The 16781-nt window shown below is 32.5% G+C and overlaps 1 protein-coding gene, 1 long non-coding RNA gene and 1 pseudogene across 2 annotated transcripts; 1 reads left to right on the plus strand and 2 right to left on the minus strand.

Annotated features, from left to right (window-relative positions):
• The first annotated feature begins 4629 nt into the window (after positions 1-4629).
• LOC107024562 lies at positions 4630-6584 on the plus strand. The gene is made up of 3 exons (XM_015225555.2): positions 4630-4850; positions 5491-5693; positions 6230-6584. The coding sequence occupies exons 1-3, from the start codon at positions 4752-4754 to the stop codon at positions 6408-6410; spliced, it is 483 nt and encodes a 160-aa protein (XP_015081041.1). The 5' UTR covers positions 4630-4751; the 3' UTR covers positions 6411-6584.
• Positions 6585-10544: 3960 nt separating this feature from the next.
• Positions 10545-15438, minus strand: LOC107025239 (annotated as a pseudogene).
• LOC114073894 lies at positions 13099-13601 on the minus strand. The gene is made up of 3 exons (XR_003579564.1): positions 13483-13601; positions 13329-13402; positions 13099-13155 (listed from the first exon to the last, which is right to left on the minus strand). It is a non-coding gene; the product is annotated as an uncharacterized LOC114073894 (long non-coding RNA).
• Positions 15439-16781: the final 1343 nt, after the last annotated feature.

Below are 16781 nucleotides of genomic sequence, written 5' to 3' on the forward strand. Positions count from 1 at the left end.
ATAATAATAATAATATACTAAACGTGGAAGGAATATTAGGCAAAAATTAGATTACATTTTGTCCCTATATCATATAAAAATATTAATCGTCTAATAATTGTTAACTAAATATTAAATAGTAAATTTTAATTACTATAAGGGAGGATTAAACATTAAGCAATATCAAATTTATCAAATTCTTCCGGTTACAATTTATTTATGTTGATGGTTAATTAATATTAAATTGTTAGAAACAATTATTATCAAGAAGACAAAAAGACTTCTAATGATATTGTTCAATGAATTAAAGGTGAAGACTAAAGGTTACAAAATTAATTAGAAAACTAATAGGTCTCTTTTATTTTTTCCTTTCATCTCCCCTCACCTAAAATTTTCCTATTTAAAGTCACCTAAAAATGAAAATTAACTTATAAATCTCATCTGATCTTCTTACTAAAGTATGTTAATATGCCAGTTTTTGAAAGTTATTTTCATAATTGTTTTAAATGTTCTTTTATAATGTTTCTCTTCTTATTCATTTTAACTTAAATATGTTCTCTATTTATATAAAGAAGTTTATGTTTAAATAATTAAATAGATGTTACTTATTTGGACATTATAAAATTATTGGTGTAGAACATGTACAATACTATATACGTACCATTTACAATAATATTGATTGTAGTACAAAATTTATATTAAATAGTTTAAAATAAACGTGCAACGCACGTTCTGAAGACGAGTATTATTATAAGAGAGAACCAAAAAAGTTAAAAGTTGAATTACGATTTTACCCTTATTATAAATTAAAATATTATAAAGTTATTTAACTATTTAATTTAAATATTAAATTATATTATTTTAATCAAAATGTTAATGACTTTTCCACTTCTTTAGAATATTTTTAATTAAAATATCTGATTTAATTTATTTTCTTGAAATTATTTAAAATATTATTTTTTCGTTTAATATTTATTTCAAGATTCGATGAATTTTGACTATCAAAGTTGAATTACTTTTTTGCCTTTTAATTAATAAAAATATTTAATAAATAAAAATAACTAATCTAATTAGTAGTATTATTTAAATTGTTTAACAAGCTAATTAAATAGGAGTAATATTTTAATTATCACTCAAATTACAACAACCTATATTCAATGTTTTGGAATTGCTAGCTTTTTCATTTTCCTAAAATTGTCCTCTATTCAATATTTTGATTTCGTTTCAACTTCCTGAAATTATGAAACATTAATGTGAAGTTCATGAATCTGTCAAGCCCTTAGTATAGTTTATATTTTACTATATAATTATATATGCATTTATCCCATTAATTTAAATTTGTTATTTTTTTTAATTTTCATCCGTTAGAAAACTTTTCATGTACTCTATTAAGTTTTATCACATAACATTTTTAAAAAATATATAGGATGCACTTCCAATTGATTTGCACAATAATTTTGATAAGTGTATTACTATTCAAATTATATCATACAATTGAAAACTTGAGATTCTTATAGCCGATTGCATATTTGAGGCAACAATGTCAAAGAACCATTTCGTGGTAGTTTACCTATCAGGTGATGTTGATTAATTAGTTAAAATTGTTGTGTCTTTATTTTGTTATTTTTTAATTCATCTTACACTTTAATATATGTAAGTTCATGTATTACTATAGAAAAAAAATGTTATATATGACATTATATACTTGAGGTTTAATAAAAAATTTGAAGTTATTAGTTTAAAGTGGTGTTGCAATGCATGAATAATATTGATTTTAATAGTTTGTCATGTTACATTCGATATATATATATATACTATTTTACTAATTATTTATGTTAAATTCAAAAAAGAAATGACTCAGAAGTTTAAATCAGACAAAAAAGTAATCTTCCTTTCAAATTCATATAACTCATATTATTTTCTTAAAAAAAATTACTTAACATGAAATATACGTGCGTTGCACGTATTCGAGAACTAGTCCTTCATAAGGACCGGTGTTTAACTTTTGGCCTTTTTTTCAAAAAGAATTATGCAAATAGTTTATAAACATTTGCAGAACTTGTGCGGCATAGAAAAATTGATTGGATTATGATGAGATTGACGGCGGAAGGAGAGAGATAAGCGAGATTATTGATTTTAAAAGTTTGAATTGAATTTAATCATTTAAAATTGTTTAGAACGTAATGTATCAAATTTAGAGTTGATTTAGATCAATTTTAAAATAAAATATATCAAAAAAAATTGCTCGGGAGATCCACAAGTTATTTGTGAATATTTGTGCTATGGACTATGCCTCATGTTCCTTTGTAGAATCTGTGTATAAAACACAAACTAAAAGGCCCAATTTGATATCTGAACCAATTTGGTCTTCAAACAACAACATATGCCATGGACTTTCATTAGTAGAATATAAAGAGGACTTTCATTAGTAGAATATAAAGAGGGTCAATTGTACGCAAATTTTATATTATCTTGTGAAGATAGAATCGTTGAGAGATTGTTTATTTAGTCCATTTTCAAGTGCAAAACAATCATAACAAGTAATAAGGAATGCATTGTAAAACATATCAGAAAGGAACAACAAAATAATGTGATGATCGAAACACAATAAACAATACTTTTTTTTTTGCTGTGATTTTCGAGTATCGCTTTGCGAATCCGACTAGCTGTACCCCTCGAGTCCCGCTATTTCAAGGCAACCGGGTCCCGCTATTTCAAGGCGGGTGCATCACGGTTAGTTTCACGAGGCCCTGAAGACGCGGCCGGTTTGTAATGCCTCCAGTGGCCCTGCTAGGGCTCGAACTGGCGACCTGAAGGACTCTATCCTCAGGCCTTTACCAGTTGAGCTACCCTTCAGAGTTCAATAAACAACACATGAAATATATATAAAGCAAGAACTAGATGAATAGACTAGTACTAAGCATACTCGAACGAGGCCTAAACCTTCGAACAACAAGACAACACTTCACTACCTGCTAACCTTTTATCCTAATATGTGAACTCCGTCCACACCTTTCCTATGTCTTCGGTGATTTGGTCTCCAAAGTTAATGTTATTTGTTAACACCTTGTCATCATAATTACTGAGTTCGCAATTAAATATTTATAATTTTTGATAGATTTTTTTTAAGACATATAATATCTAAACAAAAATTATTAAATTTATCCGAACCGGCAACTAGAACTCTCCTTCCACCTTAAGCATATATACCAACGAAAAATATGAAACATAACCACATCAGAAAGTGTTAATATCTAAATAAATGTTGCAACTTTTTCAGAGTCTAGTCTTGTGAGAAAACTAACTTTTTAGTTGTTGTATGTAAAGATTATAATTCTTGCTTCTACCTCAAGGAATACTGATGCTAGCTTGTGCAAACTATATAAAATATTCTTGTAGATCTTACATTTATTCTTCCTTTTGATCCTTTACTTTAATTTCTTTAGCATCATGATCATATAAGTGTTCTATTAATAGTTTTTATGAAACTGAGAAGAAGAAAAAATAATTAAATAATAGTATCATTTGAAATGAAGTTTATTGTCAGTTTCAACCTATAGAAAACATGAAATTAGCTAAGGAATTTATTGGTAATCCCTTGCTGCTAGATAATTCCAATCTAATTGAATTTGCATATAATCCGTAGCTAAATGGAATTTAGCATGGATTTGTGTTATTTACTTTCAAAAAAATAAAAAACTTGTTTCTATTCCTTGTTTTCTTAAAGTATTCGAATACGTAAATGCTCATTTTAAAAATATTTGTGGTGTGATGAATATATCATCTTTTCATTATTTCATCGTGATTCAAATCTTGATATGGAAAGATTCCTCCTATGGTGCACTTCTCTCTTTAGTAAGCCTAATGTGTTCGAATCCAAAATAGTTGGGGCCTTAATGTGAGTACCAAACTCTTTAATAGGACTAATGTGTTGAATCCAAAATAATTAAGACATCGCTATGAATATCGAATACCGAGATGTGTATATATACACATGTTATTATTTTTGAAGAGTTGAATTGACCTAGCTTTGGTAGGAACAATTAGATAAATTACCAATTCAATGTAATTCCCTATATATGTATTATATACCTTAATTTCAAAGTCAAAAAAAGGCATTGGAAACTCACCAATTTACCTTCTTTTTTTCTTTGCTCATGTGATTGATAGATGCCTAAGCCACATCATTATTCTTTAACTCCTTAGCTGGTTTATACCCAACTTTTCTTCTATGCAATTTAGGGAATCCAAAGACGAGCAAAAAAGTAGGCAAAAAAGCAAAAACAAAGCTACCGTTGTAAGGACAAAATAAGCTTTTCCCAAAAGCTACACAAACACTCTCTCCATTCCTTTTTAGCTGTCATGTTGCATATTTTTTTTTCAAAAATAAATTTAATTAATTTTTAAATTTAAATTAAATTACATTCTTTCGATATTATAAAAATAATTTCTTTTAGATATTTAAAAACTATACGAAAAGTACTGTGCAATACAACTTTTTTCACATCAATATGATTAAAAAATACATCTTAAATTGTTAGTCAAAATTCATATCGTTTAACTGTCAAAAAAGAAAACAATAACAATTAAAAAAAGGAGGGAGCGCGTATTATTTATACTATCAATAAAAAGTTGAAAACCCATTACATTAAAGTTCACTATTTATACCAAGGTATATCTTATGTAAAATCAGCATTTTCTTGTATCAAAGTGCAACACAAAAACTTACATACATTTTTTGTGTTGAAGATACTTAACAAATTGATGAGAAAATGGCTAAATTGTTTGGTATTTTTGTCTGCTTGTTGATTGTGGCCTTAGACTCCATTGCTGGCATTCTTGGAATCAAAGCAGAAGCAGCTCAAAACCAGGTACCTACTTTATCTCTTTCAAACTTCATATAACAAATGGCTACGATAGGATTTTCACTAAAGAAATTTAACATCTACTATTTAAATATAACGAACGACTCAAATCTGTAGACTGAAATTTGTCTTTAATAATATTTGACTAAGTTTAACTCCTATTAACCAATATATAGTAAAGATATGACGTCAGAGTCTACATCAATTCCAAAAGCTCGCTCATGAGGAGAGGTTTGTCCAAGTCCATATAAAGAGATCAATTTCTCATGCCTCTATTGATCTGATACTTCTTAACACTCTCCTGCATGCCCAGACCTCAACTGTAGCGTGAACACTTATATAATAATGGCGTCCAACATCGGTCAAATAACAAATTGGGATGGGTCTGATTTTGATAGCATGTAAAGATATGATATCTGAGTCTATTTCACGAGGGAGGTTTGTCCAAATCGATATAAGAAAGAACATTTTCCATTCCCTTCTTAACAATATAGATCACCTAAAAAGTATGTATAGGTAAATCATTCATAAAAAGTGGTACTAGTAACTTCTAAAAATTATTACTAGCTATAACAAATAAAAATATCTAAGAATGTAGAAAAATTGTTATTGATTTTTTGTTTTGTGTTTGGGGATTTTGGAACAGGAAAAACATCTTCGATTGTGGTTATTCGAATGTAAAGAGCCAAGCCATGATGCTTTTGTACTAGGTGTGGCTGCAGCATGTCTTCTTGCAATTGCTCATGTTCTTGCCAATCTTCTTGGTGGCTGCAGTGTTTGTGCTACTGATGACATTAAGGAAGCATCCCCAAGTAGAAAACTATCAATGGCTTGTCTTGTTTTTACATGGTACCTCTTCAACTCATTCGTTTATCAAAGTATGTCACGTGGAAAGTTAAAATAAAAGTATTACCAAGGGGTCATTCTTTTACTAAAAAAGAAAGGAGATAATTCTTTTTGAAACAGAGAGTATTTTTTTTTTTGTTATTTACTTTGGTTTTTCTTACTATGAAATGTTTGAGGGTGTTAACAAATGCTCCAAGGAAATGGACCTTAGATCTAATTTTTCACGAGGTGAAAGAATATTATTCGAGATTATATAAAAAAAAACATTCAATGACTCATTTCTTCGACTAGACATGATCAAACATCATGCATGTGTTCAAGGTTGGACATCTGAAACATAAACAACGTAATATTTAGGCCCAACATGAAATAAACCAAAGATATAATGTCTTTGACTCTTATATGTTTAAAGAAATGAACCGTAACTATTTAATCACAAAAGCTAACTCATTAAAAATCGATAAAAACAAATAAGAAGATCATATAATTTGAAGAATTTTTTGTTGGGTTTAATTTGTGGTTATTTTTTTTTCCTACAGGATCATAATGGCAATAGGAATGGGACTACTGGTTATAGGGACAATGGCAAACAACAAATCAAGAGCTTCTTGTGGGTTTTCACATCACCATTTTTTCTCAATTGGGGGAATTTTGTGTTTCATCCATGCCATCTTTGCTGTTGCCTATTATTCTACTGCCTCAATGCTACTTGCCCTATAATCCAAATTATTTATTTTTTGTTTATTGGGGATGTAATGTAATGAAGATGTTTTGGTACTATGATTGCGTTGTAGACAATATTATCGATAATCGCAACTAATTACAAGATATGTATCTTAAATCTAAGATCACACTTGATTGTATCAACAGAAAATATATTCATTTGCCCTGCAACAGATTGATCATTTGCAAAGAATCGAACAACTGCTCCAAAAGCACGATAGCATACTTGGGGTGTGGGAAGAAATGCATTTTCTAGTGTTCGATAAATAAACAAAAAATATCATATGAGAAGGAATGAAATGACACATATGGAACTTGATTCCCTAGTTCGATTAGGAAAATCCTTTTCCTCATTTTCAAGGAACTAATTTTCCGGGTGAAAAATTGAAAAACATTTTCCTCCGTACAAATCACACCTAGACTTGTAAAGAACATACAGGATTATGCTCTGCATATATGAAAAAAGAGCGACAACATCAACCGGCACAATTGATGTTCCGCAACTGCAAGCAAATGGGAAATATGTATCCAGGAAACATTTTTCAGAGCTAAAATTGTTCCATAATATGGTGCATAACGGAACAATTTAGATATCTATTCTGAGTCTACCTCGAAAGGTAGGAGAGAGAGAGAGAGAGCAATATACAATTGAACAGAGTGCAGGTAGTACATATAGAAGATAAAGTTAGATGGCTTCCTCCAGTGTTAAGACCTTTAAAATGCACTGGTTTATAGGTTTGACGACATACTAATTAAGATTTTTAAGAGGTGAATTGAGTCGCATCGAGAAATTTTTTTTCAAGCCCTAAAGTCTATTGAAATCAATGTAGACTTGGTTAAAAACAGAACAAAATGGAACCAAAAGATCTGTATGAGTGATGACTAACAGTTGAGATTAGACTAGNGGATGTCATTGATTTTTAAATATATTTATTATATATTGATGCAATTTTTAAAAATACTTATGCTCACTGAAAAGGGATACACGCACAACGGGCGTGTCCGTATACTAGTATATCAAAAAGCAACACTTTTTTTTTCCGGAATAGATGAAAAATAAAATGACATGCAAAGGAAAATTCCTTGGTTTCGTTTCTACAAAAAAAAGTCTCATTTCCACAACAACAAAGCCGGTCTCGAATTTCCAGTTGGTTATATTGCCCAGTTCCTCAAAGTCGAAAAGTAAGTCAAACGTGTCGGTGCCGAAGCTCTGATCTTCCTTGCTGTTGTGCTTGAGTACCTTGCAACTGAGGTAAATTTTGTTACTATTTATTTTTTTGATATTTCAAATATCTGAATTTTACATATTTGTGGTTGTGCGTAGGTGCTTGAATTGGCTGGAAATGCGGCGAGGGATAACAAGAAGACACGGATCATGTCAAGGCATATTCAGTTGGCTGAGTTCCTCACCATTCTTTACAGCCAACTGAATGTGTCTTGGAATGATCCTCGTCTTCTTGTTAGCCTCTTCCGCATTTCTAGCCAATTCAAACATCTATAAACAATCACAAAGATATAAAATTCAAAAACATGAGATATCAGAAAAATAAAAATAGTAGCGAAATTCACCCGGTGCTCAAGGATTCAATCACAACATCCAGGAAGACCAGAGCTCCGATACGACACATTCGGCATACTTTCTGGCTCGAGGAATCAGGCGATACGACCGATTGGGATTGTAGATCGGCTTTGCTGCGGCGGGAACGAGACCTTTTTGCAGCAATGGAACCTAGGGTTTTTCCTTTACTAGTCATTTGTTATTTTTCCTAAACTGAAAGAAAAAAAGAGAATGACGAGAAGAGTTGCCGGAACTACTCAAGAAAGAGAATCTGTTGTTGGTATCAGTTTACCACTTCCATCACAGTTGTCAGTACCTAGGTAAATTCTTAGTAGTATTTATTATCAAGACTGAATAGCTAATAAGTTACAACCATATGTCCATATCTTTGAGTTATCACTTGTTATTTGCTGCGAAAAGCCATTTTGTGTTTTTCATAATCCTTATATCAATACTATGTCAAAAACATAAACTAGAAAAGTAGAACACACTGTCTAGTAGAGAAATCTTAGTTTTCATGTAGTCTAATTAACTTATTGAGTATCATGATCCATTTCATTCTGAACAGCTGAATGGATTGCGCTTATGAGCCCTTTTTCTTTCTCTGAGTTTTTTTTTTTAATATTTTATTATTATTATATTTTGTCAATAGTAGGTCAAATTTATTGAATTTTCATATACAAATTCATGTGAGTTATTTGTGTATAAAGCTAATTAAGTATTGAAATTTTTTTTGATAACAACCAGCATAGCCCAATAAAAGTAAAAATGTATTTATGAGCTTTGATATGTTGAGTGATGTGATATTCATTCCCTATTCAGCTTCACTTTCTTTGTTTGAATTTAATTTTTTTAATGGAGTTTTCATCCAAAAGAAAGAAGGAAGGATAACAACCCATGTTAAGAAAAAAAGGAATGAATACAATATCATATTTTGGTTATTTTACTCATGAAATTATATTAACTTTCTTTGCTTTAGTTTTAGTTGATTATTTTAGTTATTTGATACATAGTTTATCCCTCCCTTTCTCATTCAAAATTTATATTACTCATCACTCAAATGTCATAATATTATTTTTATCATTTTTTTTATTTTTCAAATGCAATTTTAACAATACAATTCCACAAAATATAAAAAAAAATGTTGAATTCCTTTTCTAACAAAAATATATTATAATTGCAATGAGTCATATCAAATGAAGTTTGTTTAGGAATGTAATATTGATTGTGGTGGTAGGACAAGAGTTTAATAGATGATATGAGTGTATTAAGTTTGTAATCTATGAATTTAATTAACGTAATTGTTTTTTAATCAAAACATAATATCTATATAAAAATTATAAAAATTTGGCAAATTCATATCAAATTTTAACTCATAAACTAAAATTAAAATCAATTTAGTACTAATTAAGAATCTTCTAGATTACACTTTAGATATTGGATGTCATTGATTTTTAAATATATTTATTATATATTGATGCAATTTTTGAAAATACTTATGCTCACTGAAAAGGGGTACACGCACAACGGGCGTGTCCGTATACTAGTAAACTAATAAATAGGAATACTAAATAGTTAGGATTTGTTTGTCCTAATTCATATAGGAATAGATTTTCCAGTTAAATTTTGTTTGTAAGTATTATAAATAGGGGTGACTTATTACATATTTTCATATATTGTGAGATACGAGAGTGATTGTGTTAAGCGCAACGTTTATTCTTCTATTGCTTTTACACCGAAATTGATCTGAGAACATGAGTGACTTCACCCAAATTGTGGGAATGGTTCGAACCCTTATCATGAATGCAACAAATATTGCTTCAATATAACAGCGGAAATAAAGAAGCAAATCATCAAAGCTGAAAGACGTGTGTTGCAAGCGAATACTGTTGATGAAAGAGATGGTGTTGAAAGTCACAGTGATGATGGAGAGGATAATATGAGAGAAGAGTCGGCGAATCTGATAAGAGGGAGGAAGAGGAAGTTATTTGAATTAAGGTTAAAAAATGAATGAGGCAAGAAAAGCTATTAAATATGCAATGGTACTAGAGAAGAAAAAAACAGAGGCTAAAGGTACAAGGGCTGCAACCAACTTAACAAGACCTATAATAATTTTCCTACTCAAATTATTCCAAGAATGAGTGTTATTTATATGTGTACAAGCAAATCTAAGGATACAAAGTCAGACAAGCGCAAAATATGTTCTATATATGATTGTGCTATCTACGTATACAATATGATAATGTTTCTATGTATCATTTCGTAACACTAAAAAAAATCTCTCTCAAATAACCATTGCCACTCCTCAAATGCCAGTTTGTTCCAAGCCTCAAAAGAATGACTGATCATCCTGCAATCAAATTTGGAAGTTCATTATGTCAGAGGATTAAAACAAAATGGAATCGAGAACTGGTTTATGAGAGAAAATATATAACAATCTAAAATTGTAAGAAACAGACACTTGCCTTTGAAGATGTTTCTTCCTCTCTTGCGACTCTAAAATCGTCTCTTCTATTGTATCCTTGGTAATAAATCTCACAATCCTAGTAATGAGGAGACAAAATAAGAGGCGTTCAAGGGCATAACGTACAATACAAGAAATGCAAAACACACCTGACTGGTTTATGTTGCCCTATTCGATGAACTCTATCTTGTGCTTGCTGCTCTGCATCAGGATTCAAGCACGGATCCATCAAGAAAACCTAAGCATAGTTCAAGAATATTTGAGCTACGTACTTTTCATGCACTAACTTAATAGATGATTAACAAGTCATAGTGGTTCTTTATATGTCAAATGAACAACACAACGGGAGATCTAATGGGCAACAGGACTGAAACAACTAGATATCCACAGAGAAGGAAAATAGATCCCTTACATGTGATGCAACTTTAGATTGAGGGAAACACCTCCAGCTTTGTAGCTCGTAAGCAATATCCTGCAATCTGGATCCTCAGTAAATCTGGTAACTGCTGCATCTCTTGTAGAAACAGATGTGGATCCAACTAATTGAACAAATTTGATGTCCGACTGATAAAACACACATATAACAAGAATATTGTTACAAACTAACAAGAAAAGGACGGGAAAATGAAAAGGATGAACAAAAAATTATCTTTATATCTTACCTTCTGAAGAGAATATTGTATCAGATCCAAAAATGGTGTGAACTGGCTGAAAACTATTCCTTTTGCAGAGCCATCTCTTTCAAACATGAACATGATTTCTTCTCTCTACATTTAAAAAAAGAAGTAGAAACGAACATCAAACATGCATTCATCAGACGCCCTTCACTTTGAAACTTATGATGGAGTTCCGTAATATCAAAATAATATTACTGTAGCAATATTAATGAAACAATTGCATACCAGAGCTTCTATTTTGGTGCTTGTCCGGAAATCATCGAGGTGAATCTTGTTCAATATACTTGAGGATCTAAACCCTTTGACAGTAGGTTTAGAATTAGAAACTCCTTTTACAACTTTATGTTCCACAAGGAAACGATGATCAACAGCCTGCCAATTAAGGAAGACATTAGTCAGACATTGCCACAACAAAATTTGCCTAAACAGAAGAAGCAAAAAAAAAAATGTTTGTATTTAAGCTCATGAATTGGAAGGTAAAATTACACAATATCCTTAATACTTTTTAGCAGTCTTATGAAAAGTTGTACTTCACAACATCTCCATAGTCCAATCTTTATACCGATTTTACAGTTGGTCGCTAGATTTCCTGTGGTTACATAATTCCCTTGACCAAATTGTATTAACTGTCCATCATTATCGTCCAAATATATATCCAACCATCCAAANTTTTCAAATCTAAGACTTCAATAAAACTAAAACAATGTAATACTATAGTGATGAAACTATTAAGAGAATGTAAAGCAGCAGCACAACAATCATATATATGTAGGATCAAACAACTTGAAGGCAAAACCCTCAAACAACAAGAATACACATGAAGATGTGGAAAGCAGTAAAAATTAGAGTGATGATAGATAGATCATACTAGGATCCAGGAATAACACAAAATCAAACCACTGATAGCTTGATTAATTCTTCTGTGAGTATTTTATCCAGTCATTCTCAGATGACTTATCCTAATTTTTCCTTAATCTCTGAAGCTGTTCATTGTACAATAGTTCTCATCAGTCCTAGTTTAAAAGGATAAGGAATGCTTCTACTATTTGAACTAAATACCTTGACTCCAATAATAGATGGATAAATTGTTCTAGAAGTTTTAGCACAGAAACTTCTATACAACATTGTTTTGCTACCTTCTGTAGGCGTGTATTTATGGAGCGATACTTCTTTCTCAGAGGTCCATCCCTAGGACATCTGCAAAAAAATACAATGTTGGAAGATGTGGTTAGAATAAAAATATCCTCTTCGCACTTTCTACAGGAGAGGTTATGACTTAAATGATTTAGAATTTTATGGGAAGAAAATGACTTGTAGAATCTTATGAATTTAGTATACCTAGAAACTAACCCAATATGTTCCAAAACTACTTGACAACAAGTAATTATAGGAAAATATTCCATGCAAGCACTTCATGCGTAAGTCAAGAAAACAGGATATGCAACCAAAAAAGGAAAACAAAAATGATCCTATCCCGTGTAATAGATTCGAAGGGAAAAAGCTACTTTAGTGTGAACAGAAAAATTGCAGTGGAAGACGCAAGCAAAGTGGAACTTGCAATCCAGAAGATCATACTTATCCAACTTTGCAATGGTTTCTTCTAATAGTTGTTGGTTGTAGGCCTTTTCATTCACATCCAAAGAATCTATTCTCAGAGTAACCTGAATCCAGAAAGAAGTAACAAGCTACATCCATGAGAAGATCATTATCAAATTGAAGCAAACTGCATTAGTGCAAGACAAAACTCACAGTCTTCAGGGGAAGTACAAGATCAGCAGCTCTCTCCTTTTTGGTACGTTTTAGCAATAGATATTTTAGAATTTTGTGCTTCAACAGAACCATCGCATCTCTACCAGTCGCATTGGATTGAATTGATTCTAAAGGTTTTGCAATATACTGGAAAGAGAAGATGTTTCAACTTTACCATGTAGCAATATGATTAAGCCTCAGAAGTATGTATATAATTATTAACTTACTCTATGCCACCAGAGAAAGTGGCGTGCAGGTTTGTGGTGGCACTGTGCACACTCAGTTGAGAAGCTGCTGTACATTACATTTATAAAAGAACACATTATATAGGAGATATCAGACAGTTTCATTAACATTGGTTGAGAAGCAAAGAGCAACAGAAATAAAGAAAAATAGATCTTGAGCCATTGCATTTTTCACCCCCGGGGATAGGAATCAAGATTTAAAAAAAGAAACTTTATGTCTACCTATAATCAAGTGCTTTGCAATCACAATCTTTGCAAAAGTGATAAGCATAAGGCTTAGCTTGTAAGAAACGAACCTGTACGGAAGAAAAGAATGAAATTAACCTCAAAACAATAAGAGGTTATGGAAAACGTTAAACCAACAGAGTTAACTTACAGTTGAGTACAACTCTCTTATACGGTTTTTCAGGGATATACCAGTTAAGGCCCACTTGTATGAAGATTCTAAAGCAAGAACAGCTCTTGCCGTGTTGCAGTCCTCAACCTTTAGATAATGAGCCTATGCCACAGAAGTACGATCAGGATAAAACATTGCAGATGAAAGATATTGTATCCCATGTAATTTAGAAACTCTACTCTCATGAATGTCTAGTTTTAATAACTAAATAGGCAGCATCAGCCTATATAGGAGCAGAGTTTGCAGAAAATCCATGATCTGATATGAAAATAGAAAGTGGCAATCAAAATAGAATTTCAAATAACATTTCACACTGTGAGCAGTTAAACAAATCATTGAATTCACTTAAGGACAAAGATAAATTTCATGTTCTTATATTCTGGTAAAGCTTAATACCTAAAATGTCTTAGAGGTATGCATAGGACTCTTACCAACAGTATTCTGTAGTTAAATGTGAAGGCTTCATTACACTATAAGACTCTTCACGGCATTCTAAGAGCCAATATAAGACTCTTCAAATTCTAAAAACCATCATCGTTCAACTCTAGCTTTGTAAGATATGTTACTTGGGCCTAACTCAACCCCAAAAGCTAACTTACGAGGGGAAGACCTATAACAAGCTTGAAGAAAGTCTGGTATAAGTAACAATAAAAGATCTTATGAACAGCAAATGAACATCATATACAGGGAAACCAATTGAAGAAAACGAACAACAAAATCCAAGGATCTGTTAATTTTTGACTTGCCTCATCCAAAATTATGCGATCCCACTTCACTGAATGCAAAACTGACCTTCTCCTGGACACATCTTCATCAACACTGGCTGAAATATCAACAGAACCATCACTCAATTTTTCTGTGGAATCTGTTTTCTGGTCCAATATTTCTACACGAGGTTTTGATTTCTTGCTGTTATGCTTTGACTTTCTTGTCCAATAGTCAGCCTCAATAGTGTAGTATGTAGTAATGACAAAATCATATTCCTCCAGTTTGTATGTACATTTCTCCCTGTTGGCGCCATGATAAACAAGGGTTTTGTTGCTTCCTTTAGTGGTGCAACGTTCAATCTCACGAAACCATTGCATTGCTCCAATCACAGGACATACAACAAGAGTTCCTTTTACTGCTGGGAGTTCCTGAGAAGCACTGGGTGAGGACGACAATATATTGGAATGTTTCTTTAATTCGCGCTGAGCAAGTACAAGTGCTATGGCTTGAACCGTCTTCCCCATTCCCATTTCATCAGCAAGAATACCCCCTTTGAATGTAGATTCTTCTTGCTTTAATGACCAAGCCAACCACTCCTTCTGGTACCTCAATAGTGACATGATGAAATCTGATGGTGGCTCGGCAGTTTCAGAAAGGGACGCGTTTAGAATATCCAAGTCTAAATCGTCTGAATAATTCTCAAGAAGGCATGTATCATTTTCTTCTTCCCATACTTCCCACATCAAAGCTGGCCTTTCCTTTTGTTTCTTCTCACGTTTTTTCACCCTAACTAGAAGCCTTTCCATCAAACAATGCCTCTCAAACTTCACATAGAGAAGGCCACTACCATCTGAAGCTATAGTCTTTTGGTCATCTGTCAACAAATAGAATGGATTTCAGATTCAACTAATAGATAAAATAAAAATTTACATTTTTGGGGTATTTCGAAATGTTGAACATAATCCAATTTCACACAAATTTTCAAGAAATGAGGGACTTTGGGAATTTCATGGTATTCCAGTTTACATGTCATTACTTTCAAAATCCAATTTCACACAATCTTTCAAGAACTTGGAATCGAAGGATTGATTTTCAAGAAATGGAGCTTTGGAAGAGAACTTCATCAGAAGAAGAACCTGGAATTGAAGGATCCATTTTCCCAGAAAGCAGAGAGAAATCAGAGCTTTACACACAGAAGGAAATTAAGAGCGATTGTTGATCGTTTGTTTTCACAGAGTTAGTTGGAAGAGAACTGGCAAGTGAGCGGGAAGGACTATTTATACAGAGAATTAAAAAAAAAACCGACTCCTTTTTATTTTTTTGGGCCGTTACATCTATCAAAATATCTAAAAATATAAAATGATAGACATTTGTCGTGACTAGATTCTAGAAGAAAAGGCGTGGTTGAGTTCGGGAATCAGGGTCGATGTCGAGGTCAAGAGTTGGATTGGAGTTGACAATCATAGAGTGGGATCAGGGTCGAGAGTCGGAACCTGGATTAGGGTCGGGAGTCGTATCCTGAAGCAATAACGATCCTTGGTTGGGGTGGGAAGTCGAGCCTCGAGTCGAGGTCAGGTCGGGTCCTGATGTCTTGATCAAGATTCAGGTCTCGAGTCAGGGTCAGAAGTTGAGTCTCAGGTGGGGGTAGGGAGAGCTGGTACGTAACCCGACTCTCATTCGACCCGAATCCCGACTCTTGAACCCGACCTAAGATCCTAACTTGGGACCCGACCACGACATGAGATCCTGACTCAAGTCCCAACTCTCTATCTGAGATCCCTACTCAAGGATCGACTCCCCACTCCGACCCAGCCTGCAACCCGACTCCCAATCCAGACCTCGACTTTCAACCCGCCACCTAACAATAATATTTTTTCTTACTTTATATTGGGAAGTCACTTTTTCAGTTGAATTTTTTTTTTCAAAATAGTAAGATCAACCAAAAATGAGAGAAAAAAGAAACCAAAAATGAGGAAATTGAAAAATATATTTTTCTTCCTACTAAACACACCCAAAACATTTGATTGAAACAAGTTCCGTGCTTCTCACCACCCTCGTGACCTAGCCCCAATTTCCCCAAATTCCTCAGGCCCTTTCTATAATATTTAGCATGCTGGCATTTGAGCTAGAATCCCCATCATATTTTGTAAGGGTGAGACAGTTTTTCACTTGTGAACACAAAGCTCTGCAGGTTAGACGTTTGCTAAATTGCCTTAATGTGAATCCTATCTCCTGAGTTGCATGAATATTTGTAATAAATATTCGATGTTTACAGTTAAAAGAAATGATGTATTTTATGTGGATTAATTTAACTACCTAATAGACATTTGAGAACATGAACAAAAGCTTTTTTTCAAAATTTAAAACAGAAGAGTCTAATATTAAATATTGTTCAAGTGCTCAACTGGAACAAGTCGTCCGAGTGACTAAACTAAAATTTTTGTGGCAAGTTTAAGAGACTCTCGTTGTATAAAGCCTTTCTGTTTCTTTTCTATTAGTACTTGTACTTTGCTGGTTTAGACAGTATCGAAGGGGAGTACATTATTGTTTTGTTTGCTCTCTAAAGGCAG

This window comes from Solanum pennellii, chromosome 7 (assembly GCF_001406875.1).
Source record: "Solanum pennellii chromosome 7, SPENNV200".
Classification (NCBI taxonomy): domain Eukaryota; kingdom Viridiplantae; phylum Streptophyta; class Magnoliopsida; order Solanales; family Solanaceae; genus Solanum; species Solanum pennellii.